Here is an 18876-nt window from a genome sequence, read left to right as displayed (position 1 = left end):
ACAAGAACATGGTCTGTCACAGTTGCTCTGATTTCAGTTGAAATTACTGTTCTTGGTCTTGTTCTTCATCATCCTCCTCCTCTTCCTCCACCTCATATATGCACTTTTTCTCTACCTCTCAGATTGTTATCCATTGTTGATGGGTGCACTTGTGCCATCTGTGCACTTTGAACTGGCTTATATTTTGTATCTACATATTTAGAAACATTTATGAACAATTTTGAATTATTTTGTGTAAACGATGACGGCCATGTTGCAGTTGTGCTTAACTTCAACTTTCTTGTGTTTAAAGGGATAGTTCACCCAAAAATGAAAATTATGTCATTAATGACTCACCCTCATGTCGTTCCAAACCCGTGAGACCTCCGTTCATCTTCGGAACACAGTATAAGATATTTTTGATTTAGTCCGAGAGCTTTCTGTCCCTCCATTGAGAATGTATGTAGGGTATACTGTCCACGTCCAGAAAGGTAATAAAAAACATCTTCAAAGTAGTCCATGTGACATCAGAGGGTCCGTTAGAATTTTTTGAAGCATCGAAAATACATTTTGGTCCAAAAAATATCAAAAACTACGACTTTATTCAGCATTGACTTCTCTCCCGGGTCTGTTATGAGCGCGTTCACAACACTGCAGTTTAGTGATATCCGGTTCGCGAACGAATCACTCGATGTAACCGGATCTTCTTGAAACCAGTTCACCAAATCGAACTGAATCGTTTGAAACGGTTCGCATCAACAATAATCATTAATCCACAAATGACTTAAGCTGTTAACTTTTTTAACATGGCTGACACTCCCTCTGAGTTCAAATAAACCAATATCCCGGAGTAATTCATTTACTCAAACAGTACACTGACTGAACCGAGCCAGATAACGAATGAAACATTGACTCGTTCTCGAGTCAAGAAGCATTTCTGTCGGACGCGTCTGGTTCGAGAAGTGAGGAGCTGATGATACTGCGCATGTGTGATTCAGACTGACACACACGTCTGAACCGAACTGGTTCTTTTGATGATTGATTCTGAACTGATTCTGTGCTGATGTTATGAGCGCGGGTAAACCGAAGGCTTGAATCAAGGGCAACCATCGCCAATGAAGTCATTACGTCGTGTGTGTAAGGTATGGTGTACAGTTTTAGGAAGGTGGTTTATTGAATCAAACTGTCCGAAAGAACCGGTTCGCGGAGAAGAACAGAACTTCCCATCACTACCGGTGATCTGAAAACCGATGCAACCGGTTCTTGACTCAAGAACGAGTCAATGTTTCGTTCGTTATTTGGCTCGGCTCGTGTTCATCTTCAGTTCTCTCTTCACAGCAGTTCAGTCAGTGTACTGTTTGAGTAAATGAATTACTCCGGGATATTGGTTTATTTGAACTCAGAGGGAGTGTCAGCCATGTTAAAAAAGTTAACAGCTTAAGGTCATTTGTGGATTAATGTTTATTGTTGACGTGAACCGTTTCAAACGATTCAGTTCGATTTGGTGAACTGGTTCAAGAAGATCCGGTTACATCGAGTGATTCGTTCGCGAACCGGATATCACTAAACTGCAGTGTTGTGAACGCGCTCATAACAGACCCCGGGAGAGAAGTCAATGCAGAATAAAGTCGTAGTTTTTGATATTTTTGGACCAAAATGTATTTTCGATGCTTCAAAAAATTCTAACGGACCCTCTGATGTCACATGGTACTACTTTGAAGATGTTTTTATTACCTTTCTGGACGTGGACAGTATACCGTACATACATTCTCAATGGAGGGACAGAAAGCTATCGGACTAAATCTAAAATATCTTATACTGTGTTCCGAAGATGAACGGAGGTCTCACGGGTTTGGAACGACATGAGGGTGAGTCATTAATGACATAATTTTCATTTTTGGGTGAACTATCCCTTTAAGGTTTTGCATTACTAGTTCATCACAGAGCAAATTGTGTTTTGCTGAGTGAGAATGTTTGCAGATGCACTCTTTTGCAAAACTATTAACACAGTGTCTAAACTGCCTGAACTTGTTTAAGGTTCTGCAGAAAAAGTGATTCCTTTGACAAATTGGTTGAGGCTTTGGTTCAGAGAATAGGGTTAAGTGTCTTAGCAAATGTGAAAAACTCTAACACATGAATCATATAGATGTCTCCGTGATAAAAGAGTGCTATCTGGGATGAGGAACATTTCCCAGGGATCTGGCAACCCATGACGTGCCGCTCTAAATGAAAGTGAAAGTAAATGAATAGACTTAATGTTGCCATTTTAAACAGACATAATCGGTGATTTACAGAGTATATTTACATCTTTAATATAATCGATGCTGACACAGGAATTTGTGTGTATAGCTACCTGATGGAAATGTGAATCGGTATGTATGATATGTTTTACCCAAAAGCAAATGAACAAAGATTTTTGGGTCTTTTCATGCTGACTGCCATTCTTCAAAGTCTAAACAGCTTTTTAACATGTGTCTGATCTTATGTATTTGAGTGAAGGCAGCTCGAAATCTATTTCTCTAACTCTCATTCAGCTGAATATGCACCTTATTATTGTAAGAACACGAGGCTTCCTCGTTTGCTTCCGGGTAGTTGTACAAAAACTGTAGGTTATGCTGCTTGATAAAGTGAAAGTGACGTGACATTCAGCCAAGTATGGTGACCCATACTCAGAATTAGTGCTCTGCATTTAACCCATCCGAAGTGCACACACACAGAGCAGTGAACACACACACACACTGTGAACACACACCCGGAGCAGTGGGCAGCCATTTTTATGTTGCGGCGCCCGGGGAGCAGTTGGGGGGTTCGATGCCTTGCTCAAGGGCACCTAAGTCGTGGTATTGAAGGTGGAGAGAGAACTGTACATGCACTCCCCCCCCACCCACAATTCCTGCCGGCCCGAGACTCGAACTCACAACCCTTCGATTGGGAGTCCGACTCTCTAACCATTAGGCCACGACTCCCCTCCCCTATTCTTGCTGGTATTTTTACAAAAACTGTAGGTTATGCTGCTTGATATCGTGGTTTAGGGCTGCATGATAATGGTTAAACTGATAATCACAATTATTTTGATTACAATTATAATCAAGATTATTAATAATGATTATTCTATCCTGCTGGAAAAAACTGCTAAAACCAGCCTAAACTTAGCTGGTTTAAGCTGGTTGTTCCAGCTGGTCTCCCAGCCTGACCAGCTAAGAAAGTGGTCAAAACCCCTCTAAAACCAGCCTTCTGACCAGCTTTGACTAGCAAAGACCGGGCTGTATGACCAACTAAAATCAGTCAACCAGCTTAGGCTGGGTTTAGCGGGGGTTTTTTTATTTTATTTTTTCAGCAGGGAAATGCAATAACATTTTATGTGTCCTTTAACCAACCTCCACTGACTATACACTGAATTCATTTAACCAACTTTGATAATACAAACTCATGGTTTTGGTTAGTGTTTTGTCATCTTTATTCACATTACATTTTCTAAGTGACAATTTGTTCACAAATGGGAAAAAGCCACTCAGATCGCACAGTAATTTTGCTCAAAGATCGTTAATACACACTGAAATCTAACATCGCCATGCCATTTTCAACGCGAAAACTGGTAAAAACTTTAGAAACTCTTAATATAAATTTCAACAATTCCAATTTATGTACATTTTCCCCAATCGTACTGTCACAGTTAGGAAAAGCGTATATATTCCTCAAACACAATAGATCCATTATTGAAACTCAGTGAAAGTTTGATCATTGCACATCTGGTAACACAAACAGTACAAATGGCTTGTGAAAAAACACACATTGTCTATATGACACTTTCATGTAAGCAGAATATCACTGTGGAGAGATCACTAAACTTGTATGTTTTCATATCATCATCAGTGCTTGTTCCTCCATCAGTGAGCATGCACAGGGTTGCCAGATTGCACAAATTAAAGTTCTTCACATCTGGCAACCACAAGCATGAACGCTTGTGAAGACTTGTTATCAATGCAAGATAAGCAAATGCAAAATTAAAAACACGTTTCAGGATAAATAACAAGCCGGCCAATATCGTGACAATTATTTTTAACTAATCAAGAAAGGTGGATATCGTTATCGAGATTAAAATATGATTAATCGTGCAGCCCTACACTGGTTTGTAGCACACATAGTTTTTTCTGTTTATTGTTATTCTTTTAGTAATTTAACTGTAGCGGCTGATGCATCGAAAGTCTTGCACATTAACAGGAAATAACTTCCAAAATGAGGCTGATGAAGGCTGCTTGTTTAGCTTAGTTGTGATTGTCTCTTCCATCTAGAGTCAGTCGAGATTAAACTTTTCAGATTCATCATGGACGACACTCAAACATCTGGAGATGAAGATTTTTTTCCAGGATGCAGGTATATTGAGTAACACATTAAATAACTTATGATTATGCTAAGACATGGCTGCCTATTGAAAAAAACTTACATTTTTTTTTTTTTTTTTTAACACCATAAAGCCCCCATAAGTGCTTTTCATTAATAAATAGTTTTTGAAGATCATATAATTAAGATGATTCTAATCATAAATGAATAAATCTGTTTTGTTTTAGCCCAGATCATCAGAAGAGATCAGAAGCAGAGCCCAGCTGAGAGTGTGTGGGGGGTGGATGTTCAGTGGATTAGAGAATAATGTTTAGAAGTTGGGTTTAGAGGGGTGGTGTTGGGTATAACATTTGTATAAAAATGTTATTATTATTATAACAGTCCACTTCACAGTTTTTAATTAAACTGTGTATGAATTATAAAGTGCTCTTTAAAGTAAATTTGATAATGACAAATGTATTTTTAATTTGTTGCATACAATAATTTAAAGGATTTACATTAATCTTGTTTCTTTCTTTCTTTGTTTTAGCTTAGTTTATCAGAAGAGATCAGAAACAGAGCCCAGCTGTGTGTCTATGAAGAGTGACAGGTCCATGGAGCAGCCATTAAGGTTTAACAGTGGAGTTTCCCAGACTGGTCTTAGGTATAACATTTGTATAAAAACATAATTATAGCATGACATGCTATATTGTCATATATTATCAGTTCAGTTCACAGTTTTTGTACAAACAGTGTATGAATTGATAAAGTGCTCTTTAAAGTGAATTTGATAAAAAATAAATGAATAGTTAATTTGTTGCATACATCCGTAGTGGCCTAATGGTTAGAGAGTCAGACTTCTAACCTCAAAAGTCACGAGATGTAGATGGGGAGTGAATGAACAGCACTCTCTTCCACCTTCAGTAATCATGACTGAGGTGAGACCCTTGAGAAAGACACCAAACCCCCAACTGCTCCCTGGGCGCCGCAGCAATAAAAATGGCTGCCCACTGCTCTGGGTGTGTGTTCAGAGTGTGTTTGTGTTCATTACTGTGTGTGTGCACTTGGATGGGTTAAATACAGAGCACGAATTCTGAGTGTGGCCACACAGCATGTCACTCACTCACTTAATTTAAAGGATGTACTTTAAAGGGATACTCCACCCCAAAATGAAAATTTTGTCATTAATCACTTACCCCCATGTCGTTCCAAACCCGTAAAAGCTTTGTTCGTCTTCAGAACACAATTTAAGATATTTTGGATGAAAATTGAGAGGCTTGAGACTGTCCCATAGACTTCCAAATAAATAACAGTGTCAAGGTCCAGAAAAGGTATGAAAGTCTTTGTCAGAATACTCCATCTGCCATCAGACGTACAATCTGGGTTATATGAAGTGACGGGAACACTTTTTGTAAGCAAGGAAAACAAAAATAATGACTTTATTCAACAATTCCTTTGTCAGCGGTCTCCTCTGTGTCTCTTCCTACCACCACCTGTATGCCCTTCTGTATCATCCGTGCCACAAGGATGCGCTGTTTCCACGTGTGTTTAGCTTTGATTTGAAAGAAAACAAAGCATCCTTGTGGCGCGGATGATACAGAAGAACATACACAGCATACAGTGATATGGAGAGACACAGAGGAGACTGTTGACAAGGGAATTGTTGAATAAAGTCGTTATTTTTGTTTTCTTCACTTACAAAAAGTGTTCCCGTCGTGTATTCTGACAAGTACCTTTATACCTTTTATGGACCTTGACACTGTTATTTACTTGGCAGTCTATGGGACAGTCACAGGCCTCCCGCTTTTCATCCAAGATATCTTTAATTGTGTTCAGAAGACGAACAGAGCTTTTACGGGTTTGGAACGACATGGGGGTAAGTGATTAATGACAAAATTTTTATTTTGGGGTGGAGTAACCCTTTAATATCTCTCTGTTTTAGCTCAGATCATCAGAAGAGATCAGAAGCAGAGCCCAGCTGTATGTCTATGAAGAGTGACACGTCTATGGATCCAACAAAAAGATTTAGCAGTGGAGATTCATGGCCTGGTCTCAGGTAAAATATTTCTGTAAAATATATGATCTGAACATATGATAAAGAATGCATAAGACATTGTACTTTTTAACTCATATAATATCTTTTAAAATTCATGTTATCATTTTTATTTTTCAGCCATGAAGTCCTCAACACATTTAGATCAAATCTTCTGAAGAACTGTGCGTGTCTGTATGAGGGAACAGCGACGCAGAGAAACTCAAAACTCCTGAATGAGATCTACACAGAGCTCTACATCACAGAAAGTGAGAGTGGAGAGATCAGTAATGAGCATGAGGTGAGACAGATTGAGACACAATCCAGGAGAGCAGCAACAGAGGACACAGCCATCAAATGCAGTGACATCTTTAGACCTTTACCTGGACAAGACAAAGCCATCAGAACTGTGCTGACAAAGGGAGTCGCTGGCATTGGAAAAACAGTCTCTGTGCAGAAGTTGATCCTTGACTGGGCTGAAGGGAAAGAGAATCAGGACGTCCAGCTCATATTTCCACTTCCTTTCAGAGAAATCAACCTGATGAAGGACAAAACACTCAGTCTTTCAGATCTTCTTCATGTCTTCTTCCCTGAAACTAAAGAAATGGAAATATCCAGTGATGAATATAAAGTGTTGTTCATCTTTGATGGTCTGGATGAGTGTCGTCTGTCTCTGAACTTTAAGAGCAAAGTGAAACTGTGTAATATATCTGAATCAGCCTCAGTGGACGTGCTGCTGATGAACCTTATTGTGGGGAATCTGCTTCCCTCTGCTCTCATCTGGATCACCTCCAGACCAGCAGCAGCTGATCTCGTCCCCTCTGAGTGTGTCCATCGAGTGACAGAGGTACGAGGCTTCAATGAGCCACAGAAGGAGGAATACTTCAGGAAGAGAATCAGTAAAAAGATATTAGCTAAAAGGATCATCTCACACCTGAAGTCATCGAGGAGTCTCTTCATCATGTGCCACATCCCAGTGTTCTGCTGGATCTCAGCCGCTGTTCTGGAGAAGATGCTAAGGAAATCAGGGAAAGGAAAGATTCCCAAGACCCTCACTCAAATGTACACACACTTCTTGATCCTTCAGACCAACATCAAACGTGAGAAGGACTATGAGAAGAAGGTGACAGATGAAGACATGATCCTCAAACTGGGGAAAGTGGCTTTTGAGCAGCTTGTGAAAGGGAACCTGATCTTCTATGAGGAAGACCTGAGAGAGTGTGGCATTGATGTGACCGAAGCATTAGTGTACTCAGGATTGTGCACTCAGATCTTCAGAGAGGAGTTGGGCTTGTCTCACGGGAAAGTCTTCTGCTTTGTTCATCTAAGCATTCAGGAACATCTAGCAGCTCTGTATGTGCACCTCTCCTGTACAAACAACAACATCTATGTGTTTGACCAAACCAAACATAGTCTTTTCTCTAAAGTCTTAAACTGGATGAAGTCAGTATCTACTCTGCACCAAAGAGCTGTGGACGAGGCTTTACAGAGTAAGAATGGGCATCTAGATCTTTTCCTGCGTTTTCTTCTGGGTCTCTCACTGGAGTCCAATCAGACTCTCTTACGAAAACTACTGACACAGACAGGGATCTGCTCCTACAACAAAGAGGAAACAGTTCAGTACATCAAACAGAAGATCAGAGAGAATCGCTCTCCAGAGAAATCCATCAATCTGTTTCACTGTCTGAATGAACTGGGTGATGATTCACTGATGCAGGAGATCCAAGATTATCTGAAATCTGGAAAAATAAAAAAAGCCAAACTCTCCTCTTCACAGTGGTCAGCTCTGGTTTATGTGTTGCTGACATCAGAGCAGAAGATGGATGTGTTTGATCTGAAACCGTTTATTGGAACACAACATACAGCAGATGAAGTTCTTCAGAAGCTGGTGTCTGTGGTTAAAGAATCCAGATCGGTTCGGTAAGTGACACTGAAAACAATCACTCCACTTTAAAAACATCATCACATTTATGATTGGAGCATGTACTTTCTTACCTAAGTGTAACACTACACACAATGAGAGAGAATAACAAAAGGTTCCTGACTGGACAAAGTAATTTATTTGGCCATCAATAAATAAGGAAACTGTCAAGCACACAAAATTAGTAAATACAAATGACACCTTTATTCTATAAGGATCCACCCAGATTGGCCCAACGATGGTATCTAATTGGTGGACGAAGGTATGTTGCATATAGGTCTGTTACTTGCACTTCTGCAAAATTCACTGAATCTATAAGGATTTAGTTTAAATTTTAGTCTAGCTCCGTGTTTAATCTGACTCCAATTTCAAGTGATCATTAAATGTAGACAGTGTTTCTACTTAAAAATTTATCACAAATATCGATCATGTATTAAAGGATTTAATTTGGATATTTGATTATTCTGGAGATCCCATATTTTCAAATATTCATCCATTACGGACTTGGTGTCGCTTAGTAATCCACTTGGCCAACAGTGAACCCATGGACACAAATTCGCCAGTTCTGATCTTACTCAGAGGATACAGGCCGATTATAATACCTTTACGTAGGTCACATCCTGCTAGCACATAACAAAAGTGTATTTTTTATAATCACGAAAACTGCAACTTGTCAAGTCAGCAATAATCAGAAATCATAAGATTCCTAATGATAAGCCCCCTGCTCCATTCATTGGTAACTCAGTATGATCTATCCTGACGCAGATTTTCAGAAACACCAGATTGCACTTTAATCTACTGAAAATGATTTCAGAAGAGATTAGTACAAATCAAATATAACAATTTATTATTAGTCAGGTAAAAGTGTATCATGCCAATTACATAATTAAACAATTAGAAGCCAGTTCAGAATTAAATTCAGTTCCAATTCAGATAAATACATAACATCAACTGCTCAAAGATAAATCTAAGATATGCATACCTGACCGCAGAGGGGCGTTTCCTCCAAGGAAGTAAGGAAGGCAGTGTCTCCTCAAAAAACTGGTTGAGAAAACGTATTACAAAAATAAAACAATGCAAATATTACTAAATATGACATTAAAAATATAAAAGTTTTTATAAACAAACTCTGTCCAACAGCAACACCCACAGCTAAATTTACAGCGGAGGCTTGCCTCCCTTCATTCCATAGACTAACAACAGAGACCCCTTAGCGTGCCGTAGATTTAGTGGGGGGTAAATGAAAATTAATGGGGTAAAATCACGTGAGAGGAGGCAATGCCTCCATCGCAATATGATTGGATATGAATGGTTATGATTGGTTCGTGTGATAAATCCCACCTCTTGTTTTTGTGCAAGCTCTCGGCCTGAATGAACTTGAATAAAATGATGGCGTTATTGACTTATTATAAAGTAAACAACTCACCCACTTAGATGACTGTGTCAGTTTTTAGTGAGCATTCAGCTTGATTACATTTATGCATTTAGCAGACACTTTTATCCAAAGCGACTTACACTGCATTCAGGCTTTACATTTTTTACCAGTATGTGTGTTCCCTGGGAATCGAACCCACAACCTTTTGCGCTGCTAACGCAATGCGCTACCACTGAGCCACAGGAACACTTGATGAAAGGAAAGTAAGTTGACTATTAAAAGAACAGCTGAACATCAGTTCACAAATAAAAAAAGAGTGTCTGTTTACACTGTGCAATTAGCTCGCCTTGTTGGCAGAGACTATTTACACTTACTCCACACACCAACGAGTGATTACTAAAAAAGATGATATAATCCTTTAACAGGTTCAAGGGTGTAGATGATAAAGCGCCTGCCAAAGTCATTTTTTATGCAATCAATCCGAGTTCTAACTAAGATTAATTAATTCTGTAGAAGTATTGTTCATTTTTAGTTCATATTAAATAAAATAATTAAATAATGTTAACTAATAAAACCTTATTGTAAAGTGTTTTCAAAATATTGTTTAAATTGTTACTCCCTTTAGTTATTTTTTGGAACAAATGTAAAAATGCATAAAAACACATGAAACCATATGAAATGTATCATTAGTATTTCAAATATTAAATGAAATAAAAAATAATGTTAATCAAATACAAAATAGAATTATATTTGTTCTCTCTTTATGTAATGTTTATTTAACCAAGAAAATGTGACAACATTAAGAGGAACATGAATTTTACACACATACACATTCATACATTCTGTAACATGGAGTCAAAGGCGAGCGGATCCATTTTGAAGCTTTTATTAATCATGGTCAGAAACAGACAAGATCAATCACCAGTGTCAGGGATAACACAGATAATCCACAGACATAGACGTATTCCAGGCAGAGAATCACAAACAGTACAAACAATCCAAGATAATACACAGCAGGAACAAACACAACGAAACCGCTCTGAAATATCAGACTGTGCTAAAAACAAGACCTCACAATCACTGAGAGTCCAAACACAGTATATATGGAGGAGTGGTAATGGTGAACACCTGGTGGTGATTAGCCCTAAGCACGGGAGTATGGGAAATGGAGTTCAGGCACCAAATGCAAGAGTCCTGAGTGGAGTGCCCTCTACTGGAGTTCATGGGCACTCCAACTGATGAACGTGACACATACTCTGCATAGGTGTAATGGTTTTTATACTGTACAAAAAATTTTTCTATTGCCCTACACTTAAACCTACCCCTTACAGAAAACTACTGCCAATTTTTGAATTTCATAAAACACTGTTTTTTATGTTTTTAAAGCCTTTTGTTTTATGTGGACACAGGAAGTGTCTTCATAAACCATGTTTATGTTGAAGTACCAACGTCATTATACACATTTGTGTCCGCATAAACCATATTTCAGACAGGACCACTTGGCAAGTTACTTGAGTTTATTGAAACCATTTATCTTTGGCGGTATGGTTCCTTATGGGACCATCAGCTTGGAAATACATAGACAATTAAGACACTTAGTAATATCTAAAAAAAAAAAAAAAAAAGCTTGGTTATGAGTGGCTCTCAGCAGTGAGAACACACAGTTTTATTAACAAGGTTCGGGAGGAGCACGATAAGATAATCAATCAGTCGGGCCCAGCTGCAGCTCATCAGCTAATAACCTTAACAAGTACAATACAGGTATATATATATATATATATATATATATATACCTATATATATATATATATATATCTATATATATATATATATATATATATATACATACACACACACACAGCCAATTTAACTCTCTTCCACGACAGTCTTCCAGCATCCCGCCTCCACCCAAACACCTCACTCTTAGTCTAATTTCATCCCATTCTTGGGATGGGGGGGGATTTGTCTGTGGGTTCGGGCTCCTCCCGAGCTTGGAGCCCTCCCTCCGGACAGCACGCCAAATATGCTACTAATTGTTCTACCATATTATATGTTAATGGTTTGGCCAGAGATAGGAAAACATTCTCACAGACCCTGAGGGAGACACACCCCTCAGCAGCAAAACACAATTCTTCAAAAGTTTTTAATCTTTCTCATAATATAAGTGACTGCTGTGAAATTGAGACCATTTTACCAATCACACGGATACCTTTAGAATGATACTAAACATGGAAGGGTTAAAATCATATATTCTTAAAATATAATAACCACAAAATGTAAGGATAGTAACTTGAGTTCTTGACACTTCCAAGTTAACTTTCAGTGACCTGGGCCATATGTCCAGGAGGGAAGGAGAGGGGCTTAAGGATGGGTGATGGGGCAGTTGAACAAATAGTTTCTCTTCAGAAGTTTATTATTTTGATGCATGGCATCTGTTTTGTGTGAGTTCCTGACATTTGGTTTCATGAGGAGATAATTTTTCCATTTACATGCACGTTCTTAAGCTGATTATGCTTAATAAGCCGAAAACACACAAGGTCATGTAAACATGGTAACCTGTTTTCTTTTATGAGAGTAAGGTCATAAATGGCGTAAGCATAAACCGGTCAACACGGGTAGTTATACGGGTAGTACTTATCCCGATTTTCCGCGGCATGTAAATACAATAACACGCTTTCTGTTGGCTTATTGAAGTGCGCATGTGTGATACGCATCATTAGTGCAGATTTAAGCACATGTAGACAGAGCAAACATTTTGCAGTAAAGAAAGAAGGAAATATATCACAAACCCAGACTCTTTTATGATTCAGAAAATGATAAAAATGTGTTCTCATCTCATGCAGCAGAAGTAGGAGTGGTTCAGTCAAACGCTGCATCTGTAACTGCATGAGAGGATAATATAAGAGCTGTAAGTTCCATGTCGATACTTCACTCATACTGCATCTGCTTAAAGGGCTACTCCACCCCAAAATGAAAATTTTGTCATTAATCACTTACCCCCATGTTGTTACAAACCCATAAAAGCTTAGTTCGTCTTTGGAACACAATTTAAGATATTTTGGATAAAAACACATATAAAAACAACCACAAGGTTGACCAAAGTGCTGAACATAAGAAACAATACATAAAATGATAACTTCAAACAGCAAAGTAAAATACACACAGTAAAATTCGTTGTTAAACGCCATAAATAAAAAATACGATTTAAGCTTTGATTTAAACATAGAAAGAGATGATACTGTTCAAATTGACACTGGGTAAGCTGTTCCATACTTTGGGGACAACCCTTGCAAAGGCTCTGTCCCCTCTATGTTTAAGCTCAGTCCTACACACAAAGAGTAATCCAAGATCACCAGACCTAAGTGACCTAGTTGGGTTATGAGGGAGTACCAAAACAGAAAGGTAGCCTAGAGCTAAGCCATGTAAACATTTGTAAACGAAGACTACATTTTTTAAACTCTATTCTAAATTTAACCAGTAGCCAGCGCAGAGACATCAAGATATGTAGGCAAATTAATGTACAACAAATAAATTGCTGATCTCTATTGATGTCTAATTTTTGTAATAGATCATTTCTTGGTAAAGGGTGAGAGATCTGGCAAGCAACATGATTTTTGTCAAAGCGCCAGTTGTGGCTCGTGACCTATAGGTTCCCGACCGCTGGTGCAGGCTAATCTGGCCAAATAAGAACTTTTGTTTTATTATTAAATGTTCATTTAAAAGCACCCTAGTATCAGTGTATTATGTTGCTGTTACCCCTCATTTGCTCATCTCTACTATCAGATAAACATTAATATTGCTGTTTGCTTTGCTCTCCACACAGACTACAGTCCTGTAATCTCACTTCTCAGTCCTGTAAGAGTTTGTCATCAGTTTTACAGTCATCAAACTCTGTCCTGAGAGAGCTGGACCTGAGTAACAATGACCTGCAGGATTCAGGAGTGAAGCTTATTTCTGATGGACTGAAGAGTCCAAACTGTCAGCTGGAGATACTGAGGTAAATTGTTTTCCATAAAATAAATAAAGATGTTTGGTGTGATTATCAAATAGTAAAGCTTGTGATGTAATTATATAAACATACACCATTTTAATCTATGTTAATTAACATGCAAGCAGCTCGTGATCCAGTATTTTCAGTGTTTTAGAGTGACTTTGTTCACAATAAATGCTCCTCCACACAAACTCCATCTCAAGAAAATGCTGTGAGTTTGGGTTACATATAACATGTATGTATAAATGCAACATGCATCAAACATCTTTCCAGCCTTTTTTAATTTGATTGGATGTCTCAATCATTCTGACCTTAACTAGTGCTGTTTGGCAGCTGAGGCAGACCAACTTGAAATTGAAAAAATTAAATATTTTTTTTTTAATTGGAACAACAAACCTATAGGTGAATAATGAAGTTCAGCAGAGCAATATGAAGAATACAAAATATTGAGAGGGCAATTTGCCTGTATAGTTGGAGGGGGGGCGTGTCCTGGATCGAAATGTTAAAGTAAACAGCATGTTGAGTTAAGCATACAAATGACATCAAATCAGCGTCGGCGCCAATAGCCTTGCGGTTAGTGCGCCGACATATACAGCGCAACTGCGCTGCCGGCGACCCGGGTTAGAGTCCCGGCTCGTGGTCCTTTGCCGATCCCGCTCCCCTCTCTCTTCACCAAAAAAACACTTTCCTGTCTACTCTACACTGTCCTTTCCAATAAAGGCATAAAAAGCCCATAAATAAATCTTTTAAAAAAAAAAGAAATGACATCGAATCAGTATCCAGAATATAGAAATGAATGTGTATACAAGCTGTAAACAGAAATGTCAGTAGGATGCGCTGCATGCTTTTGAAGCACTTTTCCCATGACATGCTACATTTTAATATTTTAATGATAGTGAGGATCGCTTCCAATACAGTACACTGCCAGTACGCTGCCAGTGCCAAATTATATATTGGACAGTTTAAACAAAGGCAATAACAGGACTGTACAACTGTTGATGTATGCTGTTGGTGTCATGCACCGTAACCTACTCTACATTACGCACCCCTTATGATTGCAATGACCGTCAAATGCAGTAGTATTCAAAGACATATTTGCCTTTATTCTGCTTAAACTGCACAAAAACCTGCTTGAACCAGCCTAGACATTCAAATGGACGAGAACTAATGCTGAGGTCTTATGATGTCCTAATATGAACACATTAGTGTGAATGAGGCTTGTACACAATAAATTGGTAAATAAGATAAGGACACAGTGAAAGAAAACCTTTGCATCAGGAATGTCCTTACCCTTGCAATCCGATGTGTCAGCTGTTCTCTTCTGTGCACCCTTTCCTTCCCTAGTAAAAAATAAATATACTAAAATGTATTTAAATTACATTTATTTCATGCTAAGTATACTACAAATACATTTAAATATTTATGTGCTTAATAAAATACCTTGCAATTGTACTTTAAGTTTACCAGTTTAGTATACTAAAAGTCTGCTAAATTGGAACAACTAATATTGTTTTTAATGCATTTTAATTGTGCGAAAGTAGTGCTAACTACATGTATACTGAAGTACATTTGATTGTGCTAAAGTGGAACAATTGCAAGTATACTTCATGCACACTTTAAATATCTTGCATTTAAAAACCAATATTATTCAAAGGTTATACAATTCTCATCAATAGTGTCATTTAAAAAAATTATAAGTTTAATATTAAGAAATGTGCATTATGTACAATTAGTACTCCAAATAAAGTTTTATTATAATTTAGTAAGTCTCGAGCAATATGTCAGAAAATATGTTAATAGATTTGAACTATATCATCATATAGTTGATATATGCCATCCCAAAGAGGTACAAAATCACTTTCAAGGACTTTTACGTTAACTGTTCACTCTTGGTGGAATGACCTGCCCAACTCAATCCGAGCAACCGAGTCCTTAGCCATCTTCAAGAAACCGCTAAAAACACATCTCTTCCATCTCTATTTGATGCTCTAACTCTAGCACTTTCTATTGTAATTATATTTTTAATAGATATATTATTATATCTATTTATTTTACATATATATATATATATATATATTGTAATTATATTTTTATTTTTTTTTTTATTTTTTTTTATATATATATATGTGTAACCAGGTGCCAGTGCTATTACCGGTGGCAAGCCCTTTAAGAACAGGTTTGCTTTTCCACAGGCTAGAGAGCCACCACAGAGCCAGGTTTTATGTTACTGAATTCGTCTCATCTTTCGCTAGCATGGTAGCGCCAAACACAACAGACTTATTTGAGAGTGTAAGGGTGGTTTCCCTACAGTGGTTCAGGCTGTAGGATTGCCGAAGGACTAAAGAAATGTTATCAGCACGATGGTATAAAACTGTACATTTCTAGTCTGTTACCACCCACTGCCACTTATACCAATGATGGAAATAAGCGCAGTTACAATAGCTAAATATGTGGGAGAGCGTTGCTATTAAGTGACTATATTGTATTGCAATAGGTAGCACTTTAAAGTTGATATTGAATCAAGATTAGTTAGCACATAATTAATAATTGAAATGGTTTAATAACACTATTTTGTTATGGTTACACTTGAATTGGTTACAAAATAGATGAAGGATAGTAAAACATATAGTTAATTGTACCTAACATGTATGTAAAATATTACCTGAGAGAGAAAGAGAGAGGGAAAGATGGAGAGAGGGAGAAAAAAGAGGGAGAGAGGGCAGAGGGCAGAGCCCTGAGAAGAGAGCTCCAGCAAAGGAAAGAGTCAGCAAAGAAAAGCCAGCAGAGAGAAAGAGCCAGAGCAACATTTACAGTCTTCTTTTATCCCTTCCTTAACCATGTGACTGAAACCCGAATGTGAGACATTCAAACTGACCAATCAGCAGACTACAGCTTCACCCACTGTGCAAAAGGTGTGACAATTAGCAGACCCCCGATGTATAAACATGTTGGCCTACAGGCCTTGATCAATATCAGCAATTCTGTGCCTTCAGGAATGCCAAATGGCCCTTTTGTTACTCAAGATAGTTTGGGACAGGAAAACAGAAGTCTTTGATCATTTTGACCCTACAAGAGACATTGGCGACAATGGCGGACGTTGCATTGCTATTGATGTTCATGGCTTTGCGAACTTACATCGGCATTCAAACATGGCAAATCCAACGTGTTCGTGTTCAGCTGCTATTTCAAATATGAAAGATAATAGATCTGCTAAGCTGCTGCTGTGGCACAGCAAGTACCGAGATTTGCTACTGCCAAAGCATCCACAACATGCTACTTTAAACATGTAAGAAATACTGCTGCTACACATATAACATACATGAAGTAACCCCCCACAAAGCAGGAGACATAGAATGGACAAGACAAGCCAAAACAAAAACAAACATCCCCCAACAAGCAGATCTATCACCAAGACATATGTACTGCTGCTCCGAAGAGCCATGTGAACCACATGTATTACTATCTATATGTGCCTGGGCTACCACGCCGACCAGCTTAACACTAGTGGCCTATGACTATGTGTGCCTGGGCTACCACGCCAACAGACTTAACAATAGTGGCCTATGTCTATCTGTGCCTGGGCTACCACGCCAATAAGCTTAACAATAGTGGCCTATGGCTATGTGTGCCTTGGCTACCATGCCGACTGGCTTAACAATAGTAGCATATGACTATGTGTGCCTGGGCTACCACGCCGACTGGCTTAACTCTAATTAGATGTGCACTATGTGTAATGTTAAGTAACAAATGGATATACGTTGCAATCCGATAGATAAGACCCCAGCCCCCACCTGAACAAATATCATTAACTTAAGTCATTTGATAACTGTTGTTACTTTCTCCACTTCAGTCCCACAGTAGTGTAAGAGGTCATTAATTCACAATGTCATTTATTTAAATGACTGCAATAAGCGCGTGCTTCTGACACTGCGTGCAGCTGAAATCTACTGCACACTCAGCAGAGCTCAGCTAATGCAACATCAACCTTAGAATTAACGAACGTAACATTAAGGCCACATCCACACAAAGCCAGAGCTTTCCCTATCCAATTTTTTTTTTTACCTTGTCTCAAGAAATATCTGCGTACACATGAAACCGACACAAAATGATGTAGTATACATGCCAGACCAGTATATGGCACTGTATAGACCAGTATGTTAGTTAATAATAAGAGAATTGTTCAGTGATTGTTCATGTTGTTGTTGCTGTTACATGATGTAGCGGTATTTGCCTAGGGTCGAGACGTGGGGTGATAACATCATTGTTTCACAAAATATACGGATTGGCTGTTCACACAAAAACACAAAGGTGTCGTTTTCAGATTTATCCACTCTGGGACCCAGTTTAAAAAAAATAGCAGTTTCACGCTCCCTAAACGCCAGATCTGTCTGGACGAAACACCAATACGATACAAAATATTTGTGTATACAGCTAAACACGTCTTCGTGTGGACAGGGCCAGAGATTAGTGTATGTGCCATTTAGTGTATGTGCACTATTTCATCTGTAAAAGCTTTAGTTCAGTGGCTACCATGTCAGAAACTGTGGCAAATTCAGCAGCTTTTAGATCATGTTGGTCTTACTTTGTTGCTCTCATCTTTCTCCATTGTAGAAGCTGTTGATTAAATGCATGACATGTTGCTTTAGAGGTCTGCATTGGGATTGGGATCCCGTGGGACCCAACGCAAATATTGTGGGAGTGGACTGTTTACCATTACTGCAGGCAAGAGTGGCTGATAAAAAAAGATATAGCATAGGCCTCATCATCCCGCTGTCCAGTGATTTGGCACATAACAAGAATAATGGAGTTACATAAACATCAGGCTTGCTGTGGTGGTTGGTGTTACATGGTGTTTGGTTGACAATTCTAAACTGAAAGCGTCTGCTCTGCTCTATCCACCTTATTTTGCAACGCGGTAGTAAATACAATGATGTACTTCCTTATAATGTGTTAAACTTCCATTTCGCTAGCCAGTAGGTAAAAGCGATGTGGCAGGAGCACACACAGAACACTATTAAACACAGTGATGGTAAACATTTACCACACCCACGGTGTATAACACAGTAGGAGGTTGAAATGAAGAAGTGGCCTGCCATAACTTTTAAGGACAATCTTAATTATTTTGTTTTGTCGCTTGGAGTAGACAGGTCTTCGATGCAGAATTATAAAAACACTGAGGCATCTATCAGTAACGCTATCTGCACAGCAGAAAAGTCGGTCGTGTGCTGGTACATGAAACAGAAAAAACAGGTAAATGA

The 18876-nt window shown here is 38.5% G+C and overlaps 1 protein-coding gene and 1 long non-coding RNA gene across 2 annotated transcripts in view; both read left to right on the top strand.

The window, feature by feature from the left end:
• The first annotated feature begins 2133 nt into the window (after positions 1-2133).
• LOC122143618 lies at positions 2134-4595 on the top strand. Its single transcript, XR_006159279.1, has 3 exons — positions 2134-2351; positions 4272-4353; positions 4548-4595. It is a non-coding gene; the product is annotated as an uncharacterized LOC122143618 (long non-coding RNA).
• Positions 4596-4846: 251 nt separating this feature from the next.
• LOC122143615 (NLR family CARD domain-containing protein 3-like) overlaps positions 4847-18876 on the top strand; it is a 30136-nt gene continuing 16106 nt past the window's right edge. The window contains exons 1-4 of the mRNA XM_042754150.1: positions 4847-4963; positions 6242-6355; positions 6473-8251; positions 13451-13624. Of these exons, the coding sequence (XP_042610084.1) occupies positions 4896-4963; positions 6242-6355; positions 6473-8251; positions 13451-13624 (2135 nt within the window). The 5' untranslated portion in view covers positions 4847-4895. The remainder of the gene's footprint in view (positions 4964-6241; positions 6356-6472; positions 8252-13450; positions 13625-18876) is intronic.

Source organism: Cyprinus carpio, unplaced genomic scaffold, assembly GCF_018340385.1.
Source record: "Cyprinus carpio isolate SPL01 unplaced genomic scaffold, ASM1834038v1 S000006465, whole genome shotgun sequence".
Classification (NCBI taxonomy): Eukaryota; Metazoa; Chordata; class Actinopteri; order Cypriniformes; family Cyprinidae; genus Cyprinus; species Cyprinus carpio.
The sequence above is the reverse complement of the archived record's forward strand: the minus strand, read 5'-3'. Positions and strand labels throughout refer to the sequence as shown.